General features: G+C 45.1%; 1 protein-coding gene across 1 annotated transcript; it reads right to left on the reverse strand.

Moving 5' to 3' along the window:
• Nucleotides 1-1,510: 1,510 nt before the first annotated feature.
• LOC144151698 (fatty-acid amide hydrolase 2-A-like) lies at nucleotides 1,511-16,509 on the reverse strand. The gene is made up of 7 exons (XM_077682819.1): nucleotides 16,277-16,509; nucleotides 11,292-11,511; nucleotides 10,507-10,716; nucleotides 8,895-9,014; nucleotides 6,797-6,951; nucleotides 3,223-3,318; nucleotides 1,511-2,319 (listed from the first exon to the last, which is right to left on the reverse strand). The coding sequence occupies exons 1-7, from the start codon at nucleotides 16,463-16,465 to the stop codon at nucleotides 1,708-1,710; spliced, it is 1,602 nt and encodes a 533-aa protein (XP_077538945.1). The 5' UTR covers nucleotides 16,466-16,509; the 3' UTR covers nucleotides 1,511-1,707.
• Nucleotides 16,510-24,882: the final 8,373 nt, after the last annotated feature.

Here is a 24,882-nt window from a genome sequence, read left to right on the forward strand (position 1 = left end):
CATCGCAGTAGCCATCAACTCATCTTGTGTTGCTGTCTTACGTTGAACGAGAAGGAAGCGGCGCTGCGCGGTCAATCGTAGGAGGTAATTTTGTCGAAGTTTCGTGCGCCGCCGCAAAGCATGGCGTTCACCGCGGAGTAAGCCCACTGCCCTGTTGCACTAGAGTGTACATCGGGTATGAGGTGCGCCGTATGGGAGTGATCCGCAATATTTTGGCCATATTGGACTCTGTACCTTCCTTACATCTTCATGTTTAGATAGATATAGATAGTTTATTACACATCGTAGTGGTACAAGGGTTTCATTGCCTTCCTAAGCACGCAGTGCTTGTGGAAAGCACGGCAGAACAGAAGCACCCGACAAGACGGGAAGCCGAGGTAATTTAGTTGATAGGGAAGAAATTACAAGCAAAAACGTAAAAAAAAGAAAAAAAGATCGCGATGACAAGCAGCCATTGGCGTATACAAGGCTTTTCCAAGGGCGATACAAGGGCATTTTTGCTTTCCGCCTCTATCCGAAAAGGAGCCACCGTGTCCAGGATCGAAACCGTGCCCTCGGGCTCAGCGGCCACGATGGAGGGTCACCAGTTTAATCGGATGGGATGTGCTTCACACATTACAAACTATATATGGCTGCATGTTTCAGCCAATAAACCACCAGGCAAAGTTGGGAAAGTGCATGAACAAAAGAGTGACTTGAAACAATTTCTATTGAGTGGTAAATTTACATCTCCGCGTGTCTTGGATTGCACCGTGGTTATAATTCACATTTGGTTTGGGTTCTTCGCGCAGGACATAAATCGTAGTTCATAAACATAAGAGCCTCGACCATATAAAAATTAGTGATAAATGAATTTGTTTAATGGAATTACGCACAGGTTACAAAAATTATAAAAACATTCTGCGGGCATTGCTATGAATGGCTCGTCTTTTTTAGCTACCTCGCATATTAAGTTTTCTTGCCTGACGTAATTGCGTCACCTAAGGCAAGTTACATCTGTGTGACGTCACAAAATCTTGGTTGAACGATTGGCGGCCACTCACCAACGCCACCGCCAAAAAGTATTACTGGCGATTGTAGGGGTAGTGACGTTTGATCGCATCACATGAATTCTAACATGCAGTTAATACGCTGCTACCTGTATTTTGTGTTGGTCTTTATTGCGTCACTGCTTTCAATAATGTGTCCTTATGACCCAGATCTTGAAGTTTTGTCAATTCTTCTTGCATTTTTTAGGTAAGAAAACGTCTATTGTAACAAAGCAAGAGTGGTACCAGGACAGTTACTAAACCTATTTCTTTCTCACTGAACAAAGTTGTACTTCGGCTTCGTTTTCTTTCTTACGTTTTGTGAGCAAAAATGCTGAAGATTGCAATGTGATCGGAACAACCTGTATAGATTCTTTTGAAACAGGACGTGGCGTTAGTTGGAGCAGCGACGTCGTGTTCATTGTGTGTGTGAAAACATAAAAACCATCGCTGAACCAGACAAAACCCCCTTTCACTCCAATTCCTTCTGGCTGCAGTGTGTGCACATGATTTCATCAACTTTTCCAACTACACCTGCAGCTGCCTGCAATGCCTGGGCGCACAGCGGTGGTATGAACAATCTTATTATCCAAAATATTTGTTTGACTTTCTTAGGTGCTTTGGATCTTTCATTTTGAGAACCAGACCTCAAAAGTTTTGCCAAGAACACCAAACGCAGCTAGCGGCGTCGTGGGTTCCTGGCTTTGGCAGGGTCCACCCAGCCTCCAAACTTCCCCTCGATTTCCCGGGCAACCGCAAGGCAGATTGCGTCGTTACCCCTCTTTGCCGCCACTTGGACAGCGATGGGCAGTCCCTGGCCACCCGTGTGCAATACGGGGCACACAGTCACCGGCATTTGGAGCATGTTGAAGACGCACGTCATGCTGAAGCCATCAGGGAACAACAGGTCCTGGTGGTGGTAGGTAGCGGGTCCTGTAGCTGCCGGCAAGATTATTACGCCGTCATCACCCAGCAAAGCTTCCAAGCGCTCCCGAAGGTAATGCAGTGTGCCACGGAAGGCAGCCAGTGCTTCTGGGGAACTGAACCTCGGAAACGTCGACATCCAGGAGAGCAGAATGGCAGCGGCTGTGTTGGGGCACGTGCCGGTTAGTAGGCGGAACAATTCAGCGGCATGGTTGATGCTTGCCGAGCCTGGCCGGAAAAGATCGTGCAGGGGCCGCGCTTTTGATTCGTTCCAGGCGCGCATCCACTGTGGCAGACCGTAGTGCTCCTCTGGTATTTCGATTCTACTAGGCTCAATGCCGTAGCTGTTCCGTATGAAGTCTACCACCTGCGGGCGGTAAGAGGATAGGGAAAATAGGTTTTTCAGGAGAATTTCAAAATAAACATACATTTTTCCAAAAAGGTTTTAAGCTCAATGTCTTCAGACAGTAAAAGTTTCTTGACCAAGAATTTGACTAACAAACGTGCTACGTTGTTAAGAGATAAATTAGAGAATATAAAACGGAGAATCAAAAGAAAGAGAGATGAACGATATTAACACAGAGAATGTACGCACAATATGCACTGGGTTCTCAATACTCAACGGCGACTTAGAAGCTTGGGTAGCTGTCTGGGGTAAGAAACAATGGGTGGTTTAATACAGTTTCAGATTTGGCAGTAAATGTCTTTACAAAACCAATCCTTATAGTTTAGTTTTTCTGGTTCTATTCTTGCACATGGACGTCACAAATATATAAAATAAACAAGTCGCGTTGCCGTGGGAAGGATTATGAAAATTGATGTTATGCAAAGAATAAGTGGACGCTGCTGCTTCATTCCACTTCTAAACAAACCATGCTATATTTAGGTTTTTATATATTTAGCTTAAAAACAAGGAGGCATTCTCAAACAGCAATAAGTCAAACACAAGAATTATGATTCAACAGGCACAAACATTGCGTGGTCGTAACACAGCGCTTTGTGCGGGCGTTTTTGCATGGTGCCTTCTGCTTGTTACAGGAATGTGTTTAATTGCGTTAATGAGCACTCCATTGAATTTGTTTGGGTGCTACTTGGGGAAACATATCTCGTTTAGGTCAGTTATTTATTCGATTATTTGAGCATTCAGCGCCCATCCTGCAATTATTTAAGAATAACTAAATAGAAACGCAGAATTCTACACCGCATTTGTGGACTTTAGATTTGATGGGACACAAAGCACAGACCCCAAGGTTGGAAAGAGGCAACATACCTGGCGCACAGCTTGGCGGGCTTGCCACTGTACTCGACTGAACAGTACGCTGCCTTCATCATCCATGAAGAATACTTTAAGGTTGTGCAGGAGAACCTGCAAATTTAGTAGGGTAAGCAGACTGCCACTCAGGTTGATGTATCTGCCTTTCGCGTCTTATATACAGCCAGAAATCAGCTAGCACTAGATTGACGTGGCTGATGATCTTTGCGAGATGCCTTCGTCCTGCATAGGACATAATCAGTCTGATGGCGATGATGAATGTGTCAAATGTGGCCAGTAGTTTTGGAGCCCTAAGACTTTTTTAATCCTTCAAAGACGTGTGCCGATACAAAGTGCTTGGGTATCTTTCTTTTATTCCTCTCAGAACCTTTCCGGGGATGCGTGAAGGGCGGCAGCAATAGCCCTTCGCACATATTTGTTTTCCTGAGAATCTTTACCGAGCTTCATATTTGCGGTGAACGTGTGTAATCTTTTGTACGCTTGAAGCCCGTTTGGTGGGCCCATTTCACGTATAAACACCTTGTACTTCGTATATACGTATCAGCAGAACGTCAAGCTCTCAATATTCGATGGCTTTGCGTCGCCGGCGTCGGAAGTGAAAACCGGCGCACTGTATACGCTATTTGGGCGTTTTGTTGCGTACACATAGGACTTTTCTGTTGGACTCGACATACAAAGCGTGGCTCTACGGCGGCCAATATACTATCATTCCCGCGATTTTGAATCTGAATTATCGCTGCAGAAACGGTCGCTTTTTCAACGGTAGCTAGAAACACGCTGCTTTGCAAATTAATTATGATCAAACTGCGTTGTGGTTTGCTTCGTGGACTGAAGCCAAAACCCAAGCTGAGCTTCTTTCTTACGCTATGCTAAATAAAATTGTCACGTCAGATTCAGTGCACAATATCGACAGTTGACTTGCTCAGCACAACCAGCTTTCACAATAAAATAGTACTGCCACCTGACGCAGAGAAAAAAGAGATATCTAAATGGCATTGAGTAGCCGCAGATGCTTGACTCTAAACTCTGAAGGATCTTCTAATAGGGATATTTCGGAAGATCACCTATTACTAGAATAAACCCTTTGCTGGTAGTCAGCACCATATATGCCTCACTTGTCTCTCTGTTGTGTGTAGACGCAGTGGTTAAAAGCCTCTACAAGAGCACCAACATGCGTGTTGCCGCGCTTTCATTATTTTGTCCCATATTTTTTTAGTTATGCGCAAGCCAGAGAATAGCTTAAAACTGCAATTCGGTTTTCTCTAGCGTGCGTACTTGAAGAGAAAAAATTGCAAAAGTGGCGCGGGTGACGCGCTATTTCCGGCGGCTGCAGTTTTTTTTAGAAATTTGGGGTTTGCCTACGGCAAGGTTTGACCGTTCACAGTAAAATTTGTTTTAAAACAAAATCTATACTAAGCTGAGAAACATGTCAACACCTATTATGCGTTCGGCCGAGAACAAAAAAATTAAAAAAAAAATTTGAAATTGCGCCACACGCCAGAATGTCGCTAAATATGACGCTCCCTATTTACGCATCTATATTTGTGATTATCCTGTAACTTATAGGAAATTTGGACCAGATATTTGTGAACACAATTGAAGAATATTCTTATCTAGAAAGAATATAAATATACGCAAAACAAGGTTGCCAGCTGTGCTTTTACACATGCGTCACGTTATAGTAAAATAGAATTTCAAAAAAAAAAAATGGCCCCGATTTCCTAAAAATAGGGGAAAAGAAACTACTCAAGAGAATCAACAATACTGCTGAAAAAGTACTTGCAATATTTTGTTTGTATTGAAGTTATGTGCGGCTTAAATCACGCATTCCAGACTCGTCTCCGTGCCGTAAGATGGGCTACTCTTCCGTCTTTTCTGGTTTCGCGCTTTGACAAAAAAGTGTGCTCTGCTTCAGCTGCTACACATGAAACATTTCAGCCTTTACGTCCATCTAAAGAGAAATCCGCGTTTTTTTTTGTTTGCGGTGTTTTACTGAATAAGCGCTAGAACAGCTGCCTGTGATGAACACCCGGCCACCCAAAAACCATGCCTTTGTGGACATAATTTTTTTTCCTTTTTTTGTGTGTATTCATATTTTTTCAAGAAAAGCGATACTTTTCAGATATGGTCACCAACATTTTGTCGACATTACATATCACTTACAATGTGGTCACAGGGAAATAGGATATAGGGGGGTCAAAGATAGCAGAAATGCGGCGCCTGCCATGAATCACCATTTTTTTCTGATTTTTTTTTTGTTCCCGGCAGAACAAAAACATTGTTTTTGCCTGTTTGTCAGTGTGGTTTAGGTTTTGTCTCGATACAAATTTTAGTTAGAACAATAAAACCTTGCCGTGCGCAAATCCTCAAAGTCGGAAAAAACTGCATCCGCCGGAAATGGCGCGTCACCAGCGCCACCTTTGCAACTTTTTTTTTCTTGGTAAGTACGCATGCAGGAGGAAAACAAATTTCCGTTTTAAGCTTTTCTTTGGCTTGAGCAGAACTTATAAACATATGCAAAAAAAAAGAAATGCGCGTGTAAACGCATGTTCGTTATTTCGTGCAATGACCCTGCCCCAAGCAGCCGAATTTTAACATTACAGAACGTGTTTCGAGGCAGCCAAACGTACATTCAATTGCAAATAACACTGCAGTAATTTGACGTGGACAGTATATTTAACGCTGCCATTAGGCTGAACTATAGCCGCCTTTTTTCTGTCCCATCTGCTCGGTGCCGTTTCTTTTGATTCCTAAACTAACCTGGCGATGTTTCAGATATAACAAGCGCTTTTGAGGGAAGTTGTGAGGTCAGTTTAATTACCAGAAACCTTACCCAGACTTACTTTGGAGTGTATTCTGCATCAGAAGGTTAAATATCTGATTTAACTGCTGCAGGGAAACGCTCCCGTGCGCAACAACGTCAGCGCAACTCATGGAAACCGAAGTCCTGCATATTTCGACGTCGAGCAGCCCTGGCGTAGCTTCTACGCATTCAGTGCCTGTTGGATTTAGATTTCATATTTAGCGCTTGCATGTATTCATGTATAGGAATTGTGCGTCGAATAACTAGTGTCCACTCTTTGCTCAAAATGAAGTTGCCCACAAAGAGGAACGATCATGAGGAAATCTTTGTGTCAGGCAAGGAGGTATAGCATTGTTATGGGTGTGCGCATAAACCGACTACTCAGAAAGAAAACAGAAAAAAACGTACACTTTGATGTGAAGACGTCGCACTCGCAAATGGTTTGTTTGAAAACGATTAAGAATGTATGACCCTTGTATGTGGTTCGCGTTCAACCTTGAATATTTACCCTTCTCAGTTTTGGTTTTAGTTTTTGTTTGCGTGCATTCGCTTGTGTTTGGCGTCATTTAGAAAAAGAAACAGTTTCAAGTGGACCGTGTTCCCGCGAAAGTGTGCGTTTCCTCGAGTTGCCTGTCCGCGTAATAACTTTCAATACACGGGGACCAATCAGCTTCAAGTGTACAGAGAAGCATTTCCAGGCGTCGTATAGGTCATTTGCTCTTAATGAATTTTTACCCGTGGAGGGTGTATGTCCACAGAAAATCTTACCTGCCTCTCCAGATGCAGATCCTGCACTTTGTCTCCACCCATCACCGTAAGCATTAGTGGCAGGTCTTCGGCATACCTACACATGGGCCCTACGCAGTTGTACTTAGGCATACTACCGCCCACGTCAGGAACCACGCCATCTTGAGAAACGATTCCTGCAAAGAGCACCAGTATATTGCAGAACCAACTGGAAGCACTGCAACCGAACCTAGAACCTCATAGCCTAAATATAAAAAAATGCGCATAGGCACTCCCCACTGGTGGTAAACCAGTGGAGCGGTAACGTGAGGCCAGTGTGTACCCGCGTGTTACTACTTATCGTGCGTTGGGCCAGCGCTGAAGCATCGGCACAGAACATACGAGCTAATTCCCGTTCATGGTCGCGGAGGCACCGATCGTAAGCTGCCTCTACCTCGGGAGTAAGTATGACGCGTAGCCTACTCATACCGAAGTGACGTGCAGCCGGTGTTTTCAGTGCGACGTTAGCGGTCCTCCCGCACTGCCAACCTCCCTTGCCCGCCATTTTCGCCGAACTTGTGCTTCACGCAGCAGCTCCCTCCGCGGCTGCCATACGTCCAGAGAGATAAACCCTGCCGCACTCTTTGCCCTTACATACAGCTTTTCTCCAACGTGCTTTTTACACGCATGCTTAACGTGTTCCGCTGGAGGACTTGTCTGCTTACACAGGATCGCCGGATTTTCGTTTCGCCGAACCTTATCAAGCTTCTCTTAAAAATGAAGCCGTCAACAATAACCTTCAACAGGATTTCTTGCGAGGGAACGAGGTACGATGTTAAAATCTCGAGTCGTATCATTAGCGGAGAATAAGTGAATGTGACACGGTGGATGTTAAACTGGGTTGTGAGGAGGCAGGGGCCACAAGACGGCTATGTCTTCGTGAGCAGGGAGCTAAAAGCAAAGCGACTGCTATTTCAAATCTTTCATTCACACAGCATGTGTCCTTCCTCCGTGCTTATTTTTCTCCAGGGGAAATATTTTTTTAAGTAATTTGCAAACGTTGTCAACAATCGACAGGTGTTGTGGGAAGTATCATCCCGCCGTCTGGGTAGTTAAAAAAACATGGGGGTTAATATTCAGTTGAATTGCAGGTACGCCGAGCTAGGTTTACGAAAGCCTTGCTGTGTTTCGATCTCCACCGTCTGCGAAAATCGGTGGAGAAGCACGTATGAATTTTCCAAGGTAGAACGGCCTACGAGTGCATTGCAGAAAAGCCAGGGCAAGCCTCCGCAAGACAGCGGGAAAGACGAGGAGTGGAGGATTGATTCTATACTTGGTTTTATACAAAAACATTGTGTACAAGTTATTTGTTTATAGAACTCGTATACAAGAACAGGGGTCAGGGCTCCTCAAGTTGTTTTCGCAGATTTGACATGTCTGCCGCGTAGAATTTTTTTTTTTTGCTGAATACTTGCGGAATATCTTTTTATTCTGCTAAATTCAATTGAAAGTAGCATTTACAGACCCACTGTAGTCACAATTGAGCAGTGTGGGATTCCATCCAAAATGTTTTACCAAAGGAAAGCTGACTTAGTGCTAACGAAATCTTAAGCCTCTAATGGTCATGGCTTTTGAAACAGCACCCTCTTCAAGGAGCTTGGTGGAATATGTTTTTTGGTAATGGTTGTGGTACACAAACGTGCTGATTTATTTTATTTTAATAGCTCTTAACTTTCTGAACAAATAAATGTTTGCGAAAGACAAATTGTGCGCAGATATGCTGGAAATAAAATGACTGCACTTATCAAAAGCATAGCAAATAAGACGCTGAACCGGGCTCTAAACACTCCGGTTACACAATCGGAAGTCTCTATGGGAGCGTTTATCGGAATAGCAAGCTAGTATACTTCTCAAACTCGCTTAGATCGCGTGAACATCAAAATACAGTAATATAACCTAATTGGCCTAGGGTATGAACGTGAAGTTGCAAAGTTGATGTTGCACTAATTTGACACCGCTGAAATGGTTTCTTTCTCTAATTTAAAATGGGTGCACGTGGTGGTACCATATTTGGTTATTTGAAAGCCAAGTATCAAAACCAGGAACCTAAGAAATAACAACTGCCTTATTTTCTGTGTACCAGCTGTAGGCTTGTGCCCAAAGATGCCACAGAATGCTGCCGGCACACGGATGCTTCCTGCGATGTCCGTGCCGATTCCCATCAGCGATCCAGCGGCTGCAATCAGGCTTGATTCACCACCTGCACAGACCAACATCACCGTGGTTCTAGGTTACCGAAAATGTTTTTTTATTCATCATTGCCCCAGGTTCCACAGACTCTCCCTAAATTAGCCCGAGGGTTACAGCTCAAGGGATACAAGAAATGATTGATTGATTGTAGGGTTTTACGCACCGCCGCTCCACAGGCGATGAGGAGCGCCGTATAGTTCAGTACTCCGAATAATTTTGACATCCTGGGGACCCTTGACGTACGCCGAACTCTCGAACACACAGGTGTTATTGGTTTTTGTTTTCAGCAGAAATGCAAGGAATGCCGGCAACAGTTAAGGCAAGATGAATGTAAAAAGCTGAGCGCATGGTGTTGAATTCTCGGTAAACTAAATCTGGCTTATGTTTTCTCTGGTTTACCTCTAGTTCATATCTTTCCCGTTCAAGGCTTTTGAACAACAAAGAAGGCACCGACCAATGAAAGAATAATGAAAACTTTTGAAGACTGTGAACAAGGCCCCCGATTCTGAACCGAAATGTTTTTAAAATTTTTAATTTTAAATAAATAAACATGCTCAGCCTTTTAAATAAACCTTTTTAATTAAATAAACCGAAAAAGAAATAGACTCTGAAAATGTAAAAGATTTTGAACAAGGCTCCCGTGCAGCAGCCGAAACTTCTTTTAAATTTTTCAGTTTTTATTTCTTGGCCGGTGCCTTCTATCTCTTTGAAACACACCCTCCGGACCCTCAAAACCTGCACTCCCTCTCTAAAGCTATGTCAGACGGCAATGGCATTTCGAGCAGTACTGATTGGGATGAAACAAACGTTTTTGTTGAAGGAAAAGGTATTTTCAAGTCTCCTCGCCCTCTGTCCAAGACATTCGTGTTTCTGTGAGATGCTGCCCTATACCGTCCGGGACCAAGTAAAAAGAACAAAAAAATTGACGTTTCGGGGGCCGGCTCTTGCCCGCTTCATTGTGAACAAGGAACCCGTATGGGCTCCGAAACGTCTATTTGTTTTCTTTTGACGGCCTCTTGCCCGCTTTATTGTGAAGAAGGAACCCGTACGAGCTCCGAGACGTCAAATTGTTTCGTTTGACTTGGTCAGTGACCACGATTTTATACTGGTAATTATGACCCCTGACCAGACGAAGTTTCGTCGAACTCTTGACTTTACCCGTTAGAGTAGGCTGGTAGCACACGACATTTTTGGCCTGAGGGAGCGATGGGGTTTGCAAAGCATTTGGTTGCGCCTGGAGGTCATGCAACACTCACTTTATAGCTGCACAAAGATGAGGAAGAGCTGCCCCCCTTCAGTACTGAACACTTTTCCTCATGTGGTCACCAGTATTACTGATCACTGCAACATTATTCCAGCGAACAAGCCCAGCTCACGCAGAGCTCATTTAAGCGACTACACTGGTATGTGGTACCCTCCGAAGGTATTATGCGCCCGCAATTTATGTATCCACTCAATGGTCAGTACTCGCTTTTGGTCATCTACGCATCTAAAGAATTCACCGCTGCTCCCTCCTGGGTTGCGACGTGTGTCATACGGGTTGCACGTGGCTCCGTCGAGCCTGTTTTCGGCATCGGCCCACATGAGAAGCTCTGGCACGTTGGTCATGGCCACCAAGATTGCTCCGGCTCCTCGAAGGTTCGCCACCACCATGGCGTCTTGCGTAGCACGACGACCCTTGTTGAAAGCTGATCCTGCGTCGTGCCGCATGCCTGCACAGAGAGATACAAAAATCCGATTTTAGGCAGAATGCGTTAGTTTGAGTCCATTAGAGGAGGTGGAGAGATGGCTTAGGAACTACTTAGCAATTCTTGAGTTTTTTTATTCGAGACAGACTGGCGTCCTGCAAGGCAATTTTAACGTGTGCCTCAGTAGCTTAACGTAATAGATCCTACGTTTTAGTGCGTACCATGCCAGTAAGGAACTGGGATGGCAGCATACCGGAATTTTTTTAGCAACCCTCGCATACGCATAAATTGATTTGAATGACAATCTTAAACCCTAGTTTCAAAGCTCGTAGTGCCACGTCTATTTCGCTCACAAGAAGTGAAGCTCTGAAAAGAACGCTGAAAATTTGAAGTTTGAGGTAAGGTTTAGATTCTGAAGTACTGACATGAACAGTGTGATAAGAATTGGTACAAAGCTCAGCCCACAACACATTTTATGCGGTGGTGTTAAACACAGGCATCATTCTTTATGCAAAATCCATCTTGCAATGCAGTCTGAGCAATGGGTGTTTCATCTTAAGGCACTCTTCATCTTAGGGCGAGAAATTTGAATGTCTTACCCTTGACGCCCACACTGTTCTTTGTCGTGAAGGGTACACCAAGAAGGGGCTTCTCTCGTGCCAGCTGCTGCACAGTCCTGCTCCCTGAGGCCACCAGCTGGTCGGCTTCCTCGGCCTTGCGAAGTGCATCTTCGAAGGCATCTTCTATGACAGCGTTGAGCACGGGTTGGACCACTTTTATTCGGTCTATGTACGCAGTAACTACGTCGACGCTTTTTACCTGAAAAATGTAAAAGAACGGTTGTTGTTTACGTGCCTCTGTGTATACGGCGGGGCAATGGGTGCATAGATTGCCATGAAACAATATAAGTCACCACGAAAAGTTCGGTGTCTGTGGGCTCTTTTATACAATTGATTTTATAAATGCGTTTACTCGGAGTGCACAACGGCGCTGCAGGAAGGGACGCAAAGTAAATATTGGCCGCGTATCTCCTTCTGTTGCAAACGTCGACGCAAGACTATAGTCCACTGGCGCCTATGGCAAGTAAATGCATTCCTTTTCTCTCCAGCTCACCTCTCGTGCTGTTCCTCTCCAGTCTCGTTCCTTCCAAGACAACACGCTAGAGGCTTGCTCAAGTGAATTTGAATTTACCTTGCTCCATTGCTCCAAGTCAGGTGCATCGATGCCAGCGCTGCCGTACGGTGGAGGCGCGCGTGAATCGAGGCATGCGAAATGAACTTTTTATAGAACCACATTGCCCTTCTCCGCGAGCGTTCCAAGTCGAATGCGAACCTTTCGTTGCTGTTGCCATTTGATTTTTTTCAATTCCGCCAGGTAGCGCGGCCAACAGCAAGCGAGGGTGTTTGCAGTTGATGTATTATTTTATTTGCTATCACTAAAATCAGGCATCCGCACATATTTTAATAAAGAAACACTGCAAGCATCACTAATGTATTGATTTTCTGCGTTATGTTTTCCTGATGTCTTGTTCTTGTTCAACATTGTTCACAAGTATGAATATTAGCACCACACTTAGACGTTTGGTGAGCATATAAGACAATTGCGCAGCATCAGTGTTGCTTTGGCCGGCTGGTTGAATCGAGTGACAGACAGACAAACAGACTAAATTTTTCTGTTCAAGTAGCCCAAGAATGACTATCGTCTTTAATCATTAAGTAGGTAAAACACAGCAGGCATAGCACCGCGATATGGTAATAGGTTGAAACGGATATGGTATTGAGTAATGGCATCGGAAGCGCAATTTGAAACATTGTCTTCAGTTTCTCGCGCTGTTTCACGCTCATAATAAAAGCAACAGAGCTGTAAATGTTGATTACGCAGCCACCAATCGACCAGATTATATGAAATACATCGAAGTGAGAGTATTCAGCGGAGGGGCCGCTCCCAGCTGATTGACGAATGAACAGCAGCTATAAATAATGTAGCACGAATAATAGTGATAGAGAAACGTGAAATATCCTTTTTTACTCAGAATCTACTCCTTTTTCGTGAGATTTCACACAAAAGCAGCTGCAATGTTCATGTAGCCGCGGAGCGTTTAAAAGATGGAAATGACTGATGGCTGAAAAGGAATTGTTCATTATTTCATTAATCATTTTTTTGATATTTTTACGGCCTGCAATTGATTAATTTATCTGCCCGAATTATTTATCGAGTTTTTACATCCTCGGCTGTTAGTACTTGGTGTTCTTACTTTTTACTGTGGGCGTGTTTTAACGGTGACTACAAGGGTGTGGTGGATATACGAAGACAGCGCAGTTTTTTACTTAAAAAAATACCGGTGCACTGGTTGGTTGCACAATAAAATATACAGTTATTTACATTATACCTACAATCAGAGGGGTCACCGTTGTATGCGTCTGCAATGCGGTCCCTCACTCCTGATTCAAACGTCCACCGCAAAGCTCTCCTTCTCCCTCATCTTGCTTCTGCTCCGGCATAATTGTATTTTTTTATTTTGATTCGCAGCAGCTTTTGTCGAGTATTATAACAACGGTACCTACTAATGCCCTGCATTTTCCAAAAATGGATGAATGGCGGAGTTAACACCTCTAATTCTTATTATAGCGCAAATAGATATAGCTGGTTACAGAGAAAAACAAAAACAAAACTGCAAAAGTAAAGAAAAGACAAAAAATTACAAAATTGAATTCCCGAAAATAAAAATATGCGTCTGATCAATCTCCTTCACGAAACGAAGACCACGACAAAAACAACTGATGCTTTCGGTTCTGTGAAGAAAGATGACCGGAGAAGCTCTCCGCAGTCCTTGGAGTGCATGGAACAAAACATTTTTATTTCCAATTTGCGATTGAGCATGATTCTAGGCAATTAGCTCAATGAAACGTGGAACGACTAGAGATTGATTGTAGTGGAGAAACCAGGAATTCCAGTTTCCCTGGAACAGAAGCCCAAATACTGCAAGTAGACAGGGATTATACTATATTTGCCACTTCACGGTCAACTAATTAAATATGAAATATAAGTTAGTGTTGGATAAACCCTAAAATGCTTTCAGGAGTTCAATTTTTATCATTTGTTTCGTGATAGTTGCGATAAAATACGAGTTAAAGCCGTTGTCTGTAAATATAATCTTTGCGCAGAAGCTAATTTCTTCATCGCAGAGCGGAGCTCTTTGGTGTTTACAACTAAAATCATCATCATAATCATCAGCCTGTCTACGCCTCCTGCAGGGCAAAGGCCTCTTCATAGTTGCGACAAATTTATCCCCGCCAACGTCTCATCTGCCTGCCTAACATTCTGCTTCCTCCTGCTACGCTTGCCTACTCTAGGGCTCCTCTCTGTTGCCCTTAATGACCAACGGTTATCTTGCCTTCGCATTACATGCCTTGTCCATGCCCATTTCCTCTCCCTAATTTCTACTACTATGTCCGTAAAACGCGTTTGTTCCCTAACCAACTCCGCTCTCTTCTTTTCCTTACTGTTACGCCTATTATCTTCCGTTCCATTGCTCGCCGAGTCCTCCTCTATTGAAGTTGAACCTTTTAGTCAGCTTCCAAGTTTCTGTTTTGTAGGTGAGTACCGGTAAGATGCAGGTGTTATACACCTTCCTCTTCAGGGCCAATGGTAGGCTGCCATCCATTATCTGAGAATGCCTGCCGAATGCACTCCACCTCATTCTTATCCTTCTAATTATCTCTGAACCATGCCTGGGATCCGGGGTCACTACTTGACCTGAGTAGATATACTCACTTACCATTTGCACTGCCGCGCCCCCTATCTCAAAACGCTTGGCTCTCCCTAGTTTAAAGGGCATTAGTTTAGTCTTCTGCATATTTATTTTCAGCGATTCGACTAAGCTGGTTCACTGCGGTAATCATGCTTTCCAATTCGACCCCTGAGTTACTTGGCAAGGCAACGTAATCTAGAAACCCGGAGCTACTGAGGTATTCTCCATTACCTATTACACCCATTTGGTCCCAACACAATGTTCTGAATATATTTTGTAAACATGCTGTGAATAACATTGGTCCTTTATAAGGAGACCATAGTACTGCATATAGAGAGCAGTAAAACACCTATAAGGAAGGGCGTCACACAAGGAGACACAATCTGTCCAATGTTCACATCTATACTCTGGACTAACTAATCGTTACAAGTGAATGGAAGCGGGCGTAATGATACAGTCGTCTTAGCGGACAGTTCCCTCATAATTTGTTTCATTTAGAGCTCTCATTATACAAAAGTTACAACTGGTTTCTATAACCATTCTCCCTCCCCTGAATTGTTCGCTCCACGGATATTTGTTCGCGCACACTATGTGAGGAAACCGAGACATACACAGCTTTTGTGTAAAACTTTTCTGAGTTTTACTCGCTGACCCTACACCTGTGCTTTGAGGCATGCCGTAGTGGAAGCTCAGGATTAATTTCCCGACCTTGGGATATTTACGGGTGCTGAAATCTCGACACCCGAGTGTTTTTGCTTTTACGTTACAGTACAACTATAAGATACAGAAACATGATCGGAGAGTTAGCGTTACTACTCGACCCAACTACTTAAATGGGCCGCGTTGATGTACGCTAAGCGCATGCTCGGCAGGCTGTCAGCCTACAATCAAATCAAATCAAATCGTTTGTTTGCCTTTTTTTACAAAAGGAGGGCACAACCGCAAAGCCACTGTTACAAGCGGCTTGACGAGGCGGCTGCCCCGGTTTCCGGCAACAGCAGATATCACGACCGTATGCGAAAATATTTCATTACACATCTTGTGGATTAACCGAGGGAAGGTCTCTTCATTTGGCCCCACTGACTGAACTGTTGTAGTCAGTGCCGGAAAGGCGTGTTCCAGTTCCTTCAGGCTTCAATTGCGGTGATGAAGACAGGAACAAAAGAAGGCGTAACCTATGAATTTGTCACAGAACTAGAAACAAAGTGCAGATTTCGGGTAGAAACAGACAAAAGTTCAACACTGGTTCTGCACTATGAATGCACTGGCTCTGAAGTGAACTGGATGTAATTATACAGATACGGAATAGTTTTAAATGCACCCAATACCAGCTTTAAAAAACTCGTTAGCCACACTAACGACTTTCATGTACTTTCAAAGGCTTCTTGTTACTACCAGTTAAAAGTGTCCACGTCTCTATTTTTTTAAACACAGTGTTCATTTCACCATCCACGAGTGAATTGCATTGAGCTAAATGGCGCTCTAATCCCAAATACACGAAAAAATGCCCCCAGGAAGTAAGTAAAATGGCAGAAATTTTACCGCCATAATGTTTATGCCCATCCTATGTAGCCACGTAATGAAACAGACATCAGATTTGATTGTATAGCTTTGATGTAAAATTTGTATCGTAACAAGACACCGCTGTCTGTTCCCTTTTCGCTCTTCATAACAGGATAGAATTCTGTCCCTGTCCCACTTTTTGAATCACATTATTTAGATGTCTTTGACTGGGAAACATTTGCATCCTTTTCTTTGCGCCACACTGCGTCAAATGTCCGAACAAAATTATCCTACGTGCACACTGTACGAAGAGCATAGTTTGTTACCAACCTTGCCTTCCCTGATATCCACGGCCAGTCGCGTGGCGGACCGAAGAAGCAGGCCGTTGGTGACTGGTGGCAGCGATTTAGGTTTGGCCCAGTAGTACCGCAGCCAGAACAGCAGCCTCACGACATTGCACCAGAAGAACACAACCGCTTCCCAGCAAAGCGCCACAAATCCCTCCCCGAATGTCGCCATCGTTTTTCCGCGTGCGGGCGCAGTTTCGTCTCCCCTCACTGTAAATGTCCCGAAGGACTGGCCTGCCCCCAGAGACAGCTGCTCCCATGAAAAGATAAATGTACCGTTATGTTGTCGCCTCAGATAGGCTTTGGAAGGAGAAAAAGAAAGTCAGAGACGGCATCCTGCGTCGGGACGTTACCCTCCCCGTCGCTCTTATCCTGACACGAGTGGGGCTTATCGAGCGACAAAAATACAAACACAACCAGGAAACGGGCGGGAGGGGCGTATTTGTTCTGTTCCTCTGACTGTGTTATCAGCTCGCCTTGCACTGTAACATCGGTGGTTCTTGTGTGCAAGAGCTTTGCCATGTGTGGAACGAGGGACTGTCGGAAAAGAAACTATTTCTCGGGTAATTATAGAAGTTATACATTAGCTATAGGACATTCTAAACGCTGCTTTGCACGAGATATACAAAACTTTAAACTTCAAAAAGGAGTCCTCTTCATGACCCACAGAACAGCGTTCCTGTGCCGGTGTTCCTGTACAGTAATGCTTTTTGTCTTTATTGCAGAACAGAGATAACATACGTGTTTTACAAGAGTGATTTTAGCCGCCAAAAGCCATGATTGTGCGGTTAATGCTTATAACATTAAACATCCGTTAATGTCGAAGAAATATCACAAAGGCACTATGCAATGGCCGTAAAATTGCCGTCCTGAGAGGCGTATGTACAGTCATGAACAAATGAAATGCGAACGTGCAAATATTAACGAAAACATACAAATAGCGCAATTTTTTTTTGCACATGTCAAATTGTCTTATGGTTCCACAACAGCAGCAACGTTTTTAATCGTTACTTTCCAAATATAGCACAACACCGTCATTGCGTCTTCCCGCGAACCTAATTCTTCGCTTTTGCGTGTTCGGGGTTATGTTTTCGTATTCTCTATTTATTAGTCATCCCTACGGTTGATCTACAGAGGGTACTTTAAACTGAATATAATTTATTTCTTGGGAAATAATTGCTCCGTGCAGTCAAGCTTATATTCCGTTCGGCGACAAGAAGTCACGAATACACCTGGAAGCCACAGTCTTCACTTGCGGCGATATCGTTGCAGGCGGATGCTACATTGCTCAAAGGCGCTTTGGCACCACGCTATTGTGCATGTATTCATTACGAATGCAAAAGTCTGAATTTCGCAGCATTATACGCGTTATGAGCACTTCGAAAAAGGCGAGGCGGTTGGAATTTTTTTGTAGCCATACAGAAAAGCGTGCGTGATAATCCATGTGTAGCTTCTGTGGGCAAAGCTGTGATTTGAAACTGTAATTTACTGAAATTTGCGTTAGTAGGTTCAATTTCTGGCTGCAAGTGGGATATTTCGTCCATTACCTATCGGGTTCCTATTTTCCGGCCGCCGTGATGGCTCTGCGGCAAAGGTGTGTTTATGAGGACAAGGACACGGCTTCGATTCAGGCCGCCACTGCGTTTCTATTAGAGGCGAAGCCCCTTAGTGCCCGGGGCTGTTGGCGTCTCGTGCCATCGTCGTCATTGCCGTTGTAATCGTCTTTTGTCTCATGCAGTCGCCGTACTAAAACACCGGGAAACTCGTTGGCGCCTCGCTCTGGACCGTAACGCATGCTAACAAAACCCCGTGGCACTCGCTTACACCTCGCGCTGGAGAGCTCCGTGCTTAAAAAAAAAAATCACGCCAATCCACCCCGTGAATGTGGTTGGAAAGCAAAGCTGTAAACGGCACCCGTTTCGATTACCCATGCGACATCACTTAAATTCACTCACATCGCTCTACAAATAGCAAAACCAGAAAGAAGTAAAATACACTTAGCCACACCATTTATTACTTCAAAGAGATATTCTTGGTAAGGTGAAATTAATGCATGATGCATGAACGGAGTTTTGTTGAGTTGTATTGTTGTAGCACAAGAGTGGAAACTTTTTTTTATAAAATAAAGTAAGCTCCAACCCGGTGTTAGACGATCTGACTTCTCCGTCTCTGTGCCGCGGATGGAGGCGCCGAGATTTGTGGCAGAGAAGGAGGAGGAGGTGGAAGAAATACTTCTGTTCAGATTTCTGAACGGCCCAGAGTGCAGCCCTGGGGAGTGAATCCTTCTTCTGTGGGGCCCATATGCAGTCCGCGCGGCCTGTGTTCGGTCCACCCGCTGAAGCTGGGTAGGTAGAGAGGGCCTGGACAGCAGATCTCCCGTTGCTCTTGTTGAGTAGTTGACGGAAAGAGAGGAGGGTTCTCAGGGCTAAAGTCGCACACCCCGATTACTGGGCGGAGTGTTCCTACTTCTGAGCAAAATTTACAGTAAGCGTCGTAGCGATTCGGATACATTAATTGAAGACGCGTGGGCTGTGGGAAGGACCCGGATTGTATGAGCCATAGGTTAGTTTGTTGTTCTCTGGAAAGGTCAGGGTAAGGCGAAGGTACGGTCTGTCTGAGAAGGCGATAATGCTGGGCTATCTCCCTGAACGTGACAAGCGGGTGACTGTCCTCGTGCAGCTCCATAGCACGGGAGGTAAAAGCGCAGGCTTGTTGGGTGGTCGTATTTGTTGCCCTCCATTGAAGCGTAAGGGGATGTCCAGATGAGCTGAATGGAACCGTTTGGGGAGTGGTTTTTTAGCACGCGCAGTGCAGGTCAGGACACCTAACCCGACTGGTAAATCTAGTAGGCTTGCTGGGAATCGGTGACTACCCTCCGAAGCCCTGGTTGAGCGAGAGCCAAGGTGATGGCTGCCTCTTCTGCTGTCATCATTTCTTGGGTCCTAAGCGAGGTACACGCAAGGAGGTTGGTTCTGGAGGTAGCCACGATGATGGCGTATCGCTGCCCACGATGTTTGGAGGCGTCTGTATAGATAACTCTATGATCCCCACCGAGGGTGGTGTTTAGCGCTTGAGCCCGTGCTTTTCGGTGACCCTCTTCATGTGAGGGGTTCATATTTCTAAGCAAAGGGAGCATCTTTAGTTTTAGCCGCCAAGAGTCTGGGAGTACGTCAAGCGGAGTGACAATCTGGGCTGCCCAGCCAATCTGGGGAAGCATGCGGTTACCCACCGCAGTTCTGAGTCGGACCTTCTGGTTAGAAAGATGGCCTTCTATCAGCTATTCCACCGTGTTGTGGAGCCCCGTGCTAAGCAGCCTCTGTGTGGACGCACTCATGAGAAGACCAATGGTTGCTAGAACGCCTTTCTAATCATTATATAAAGCATCTCTATGTCTTCCTTGTCGAGAAGAAGACAGGGGGTGACGTAAGTGACTCTAAGGAGGACAAAAGCTTGAATTAATCGAAAGGTACCGGATCCCTTTAGGCCTCGCTTCTTGGTGGCAACTCGGCTGATCATGTGTATGATTTGATTAATGCTGTTTTTGAGGCGCTGCAAGGAGACGTCACTCTTGGTGTTAGCCTCGGGATGTAGGCCCAGGATCTTCATGCTGGGGCTTGGAGTGATGGCCGGTCATCAAGGAGTATTTGAATGTATTCCTTGGTTTGGCGTGAGGCCGGACGACAAGAAGCTGTGATTGTTTACGTGAACACTGGAGGCCACAGGCTGTAGCACATTTGCGTACTAGAAGTGAGGTGCCATGCATGTTTATGAGCTTCCTTTATTTTTGTAACTCAGCACATGAGCAAGGTGCGCAGAGGGCCGCTAGACGTCCGTGAGTTGTCGCGTGACGCTTTGACGTGGCATTCAGCGAGAATGCCGTGGGTAAACCCGTACATTTGCTTGGTGAGTACACCACCTGTCTTCCCCCTCTTCGCGCGGGCTCGTAGCTAAATCGGTACGACAACGGGCCCTCGCTTTGTTAGTCTATTAGTTCCAGGTTCGATTCCCCGTGGTGCCCGTAAATTATTTTGTTTGTTCGCTGGAGTTTTCTAATGACACCAACGGTTGCGAAAGAACCCTTGGGGGGTAGAGGTAAAAAGCTTTGCTTTAAAACAATAGATTTTTAATGTGCCTGTACCCTCCAGCGGTTTTATCTCGGTTGGGAAAAACGCGAAGGCGACAAGAATACACTTATACACTGCATGCTTCGCCCCTCCCCAGGCTCCACGTTAGTGGAGATGGCCCGGGGTTTTTATTGATGTATTCTTTTATTTTTAGTTATTTATTTATTTTCCCATGGTATAGCGTTAGCATTCCTCAACAACGGCTTTCCTAATATAGCGCTGGTGTAGTTTAGCCGCGTAGTTCCTCCCCCAGTATGAAGTGATAAAAATGCTTATTGGGAGCGTTTTAAAATCTTCCATGCGGGTTCGATTACTTGGTAAAGAGCAGCACGAAGCCTGTCTATTGTCTCACGTAACAGCGGAACTGCTATGCCGGATCTAATCTTTACAAAACGGCCGAAGATTCTGAGTAATTTCTGGGCTTAAACAAGTCACGCACTTTTGCAAGCAATGCTGTTGATAGAACATACAAATTCATACAACAGTTGATAGAACATACAAATTCATACAACAGACGGGACAATCGCACTGAAAGCCGCGCGGTTGATATACGTCGTCATTGAAGAATGTTAAAGGCGTCCACCATGTTTGCATCCTTTCGAAGCGCATAATAGAGCTTTCAAATCACACCTTTGCTGGGTTATATTTGATAGCTATGGTCGGTTGGACGGGCATGGAAGGGTAGAGAAATATGGGTAACTTTGGTGTGGTTGCTTTCAGAATGTATGCGCCACTCTTTAGGGTAAAATGTTTTCGTTTCCCCGGCATCCCGGCGGTAGTATGGAACCCAATCGTCAGGGTCCTGTTCGTTTGGCAAAATTATTTTGATGAGAATGCCCAAGATGGGGCTAAATGACGAGCTCGAGGTGATGAGAAATGAAAACCTTACGCAACTATTTACCACACATTACTGAGTACGTGAATGATACAAGAAAGCCTTTAAACTGCGTACTCTAGCGTCAAGTGCATACATATCACTTGAGCGCCTGAAACTCTAATCTTAACTGTTGGGCTCGAAGTCCACAGAAACTCTTGAGCTAATTTGGCTGGGACACGCTTGTACAATTGCATCCTCAACATCTCTGCCGAACCCTTAGTCTAGCTCTAGCTACAAGGGATTATGAATCCATCTAGCCGTTACGAAACCCCACATCACTCCGGGATCTGCCTAGCTCAAACGCCTAGATAATAAGGCATGTTTTTTCCAAAGTTCGGATTCATAAAACTTCGGCGTCTTTCCTCACCAGGAGCGCTCCTCCAGCTGCTCTGTCTGCATAAAGGAGGGGTGGGGGGCAAAGTACGCATGGACATCTGTCAATTTTAGCCTGAAGCCGCTCAATTCGCGTCCACATAGTATGGATCACAGTCCTGTACGTTGCCCGTGCAAGCAAACAGGCGGAGGTGGCTAGGGCGCGCGCTGACTCTGGTGATTGAGGGCTGCGTGAATAGCACCCATTGCCACGGTCAATACAAATAGAACCGAACTTCGTCGCATTCTCTGGTGGGCACCGTATGCGTCGCCAGCCGTTTACCGAGGCAAACGATGTGGCTGCAGCGGGGCTCCTGGCCCGAAATTAGCCGTAACTGCCCCCGCCCCCCACCCCTCCCTCTGGCCCCATTCCCCACCCCGCGATTTTCCGCACCTGGCGGGAAATGGTGCTGTTGCGAGAGAACGCTCTACCTTTCAGAAATCACGTTCCTGATACCTTCACACCTAAGTTACCGTAATGAAGTCATCCGCAACGCTGCGTAGATTCAATTGCGCTATGCAGTCAGACAGCACGTCGGCTCTTTTCATAGATTCGTGCAAGGCGGGCGTGTTCAGTTACTGAACTCAGGAGTCGCCTTACACTTAGGTCTGGCTATAGCATCCAAGGCACCTAGACACAGATAACATGGAAAGGAAATCACCTTAGCAAGGGCGTATGCCGGGGGCACGTTTCGGTGTCAGAATACCGGGTGAAAGCAGAGCCCTGTATGGCCGCCTCGTGTGATGGAGTGTTTTCCCGGGAACGCTTTCAAGGCCTCCTACGCCGACTTTTTTGCACAATGGGCCGTTCAAAACCTTTCAATTAAAACTTAGTGGCAAAAACCGAACTCGTCAAAGCCGCAATAGGATTGTCCCGAAACACCCATGCGCTGATATAAAATGGTGATGAAGGAATTTGGGAGTATCATTTGGGCAAGTGGCACAGGGCGTTTTCACCCAATGTGCTGTTTGTGTAGCGATGCGAAGGCGTGATTGCGACGAGTCGTTCCAACCAACAGAAGAAAAAAAAGCACGAAAGAAAGACAAGGATGATGATAATAAAAATTGATTGTGTTTGACATTAGACACTAATGCTTTCGCCATGCATACATCATGATTAGTGATAAGCTACCCTCGTGGTTTTCTGTGGTGCTAATAAAGGCACAAGGGAACAAAAAAGGTGTCACATTTTTGTGAAAACGAAACGATGTTAGAATATTTTAAGAGTCACAGTGTATGCTACTAAATACCTAACTGTTTTGTTGTGTCTTACATTATGGCCTGCCCTGAGCACATTAGCTCGTTGGAATTGGTTCAGAGTCGATGGGTTTATTTTTTTTGCACTCATTACCGCGCTAGTGCGAGTATGCCCAAAGTTATATCAAATCCAGCAAGAGTAATAATGTACGCGTAGAAAATATTAGGCGCCTTTTTCTCGTTCAGTTTATTTTGCAACGCACTTACACTGAAGCTTCTTTCGCAATCATCATTGACTCCAAACATGTTGCCCATCCTCATAACCGTAAAACATTTTCTATTGACGTTTATATGGAGGACACGTGGCGAGAAGAACCACCTTACTTCTTTAATGTTACCTGATCACGTTGTGGTATAAAACAGCGCAAAACACACTGATGAATAAAAATGAGTGCACATCAGCGCTGTCGTCTTAAGATACTTCGCTAATCCTCAAAGTAACATCTATTCAAGAGGAGTATGTGTGAAGACAGCAATTGCTAAGTATTTCGTGCAATTATTTCCATTGTTTGGTAGCGTTTTATTAAATGTTTTTTTTTTTATTGGTTGTATCTTTCGACCTCCTAATTATTTGTGTTTCGTACTATGTTTTTGAGTGCCATTAATGTACACCTACCTTCAATGCCCAACCTGACTTATGCAACAAAGTAATTATAGGTGAAGAAATAAATATTCAAGAAAATCATTAGGTAAAAGTATAAATCTGCTTTCAGAGACAAAAAAAACTGTATTTGAAGCGATCTATGTGCGTGTTGCCAAAGGTTGGATTTTGTTACGTACGCGAAGGCGTCCCCGAACCGGGCGTCGTCGTTTCCGTCATGTATGTGGCAGCATGATGGTTAGCGGCCACCAAAGGATGCTGCCTTGGTGATGACAAGAGGCCGAAGGCAGACCTAACTAGTTTACCGCATGGGAAGAGTTCAGTCAAAGCAATACAGGAACAATGCCCTTACGGGTGAGATTACAGCGAGAATCGTCAGGGTGAAGCATGGATTCCCTGCTCCAAAACTAATGCGAACTATCCACCGAGAGGGTGGTTTTATAGTCAATAGCCGTTACGGCTTCGTTGCTTTCATAATGCTACTGTGCACACGGCCCAAAAATTAAACAGACACTCACGATACTCTTTCAAGAGTTCGTGAGGGGGCCGCAGTAGCGGTGCTCATTGAGTCTGAGGGGAGAGGAGATCTCGGCTGTGGCGTCTGCTTGCAAGGGAGCAGTTTCAACTTGAAGAGCCATTTGCAGCCGCCGAAGTGTAATCACCGACAGCGAGGTGCCCACTCGCCGGCCGTTCTCCGTCACGTTGTGACCTGTTCGAGGCAGCTTCCTTATACAGCAGCAGATCACTTCCGAAATATGCAGCACGCGCAAACATGGTAGCGCCGCACGGAATCGTAACAGTTCTTGGAGGTCGAATAGACGCCATAAGGGTGGTCCGCAGAATTCCGTGTCCGCACATGTGGAAATGTTACGGGCGAGGCAAAGCCAAATGACCAGGCGAAGATCAGTGGAATACGGCCCAGACGGAAAATGGAGGAATGATCGCCTGGGGCGAGGACAAGTCAAGTATTTAGCCTCCTAGTCAGGATAGGCGCCACACACATGAAATGGGGTGTGTAAGCACTTTCGTAATGTGGTGACTAACGACGTCGTAAATTGGAGAGCGTCTGTGCCGTGCGAACGTAAGTGCCTTCGCAACGTTTGTAAGGCGTAGGAGGGGAATGGTTGTGGTGAAAAAGGCGGATGTCTTTAAGTTGTTGCTTCCGAGCCTTGTGATAGGCAGCATGTTCTCCGTTAGAGCATGTTCTCCGTTAGAGCAGCATGTTCTCCGTTAGTGCCCGGAGCACATGGTTGTGTGTTGGCTGGAGTTCTCTGAGCACGAGTAAAGGCGTTAACCCGTTAACAGTTAAGCCGTACTCCAGAAATAGTACGTCCCACTTTATGAAGGCGGCGATATCA

This window comes from Haemaphysalis longicornis, unplaced genomic scaffold (assembly GCF_048455015.1).
Source record: "Haemaphysalis longicornis isolate Haplotype H1 unplaced genomic scaffold, Haemaphysalis longicornis Haplotype H1 scaffold_9, whole genome shotgun sequence".
Classification (NCBI taxonomy): domain Eukaryota; kingdom Metazoa; phylum Arthropoda; class Arachnida; order Ixodida; family Ixodidae; genus Haemaphysalis; species Haemaphysalis longicornis.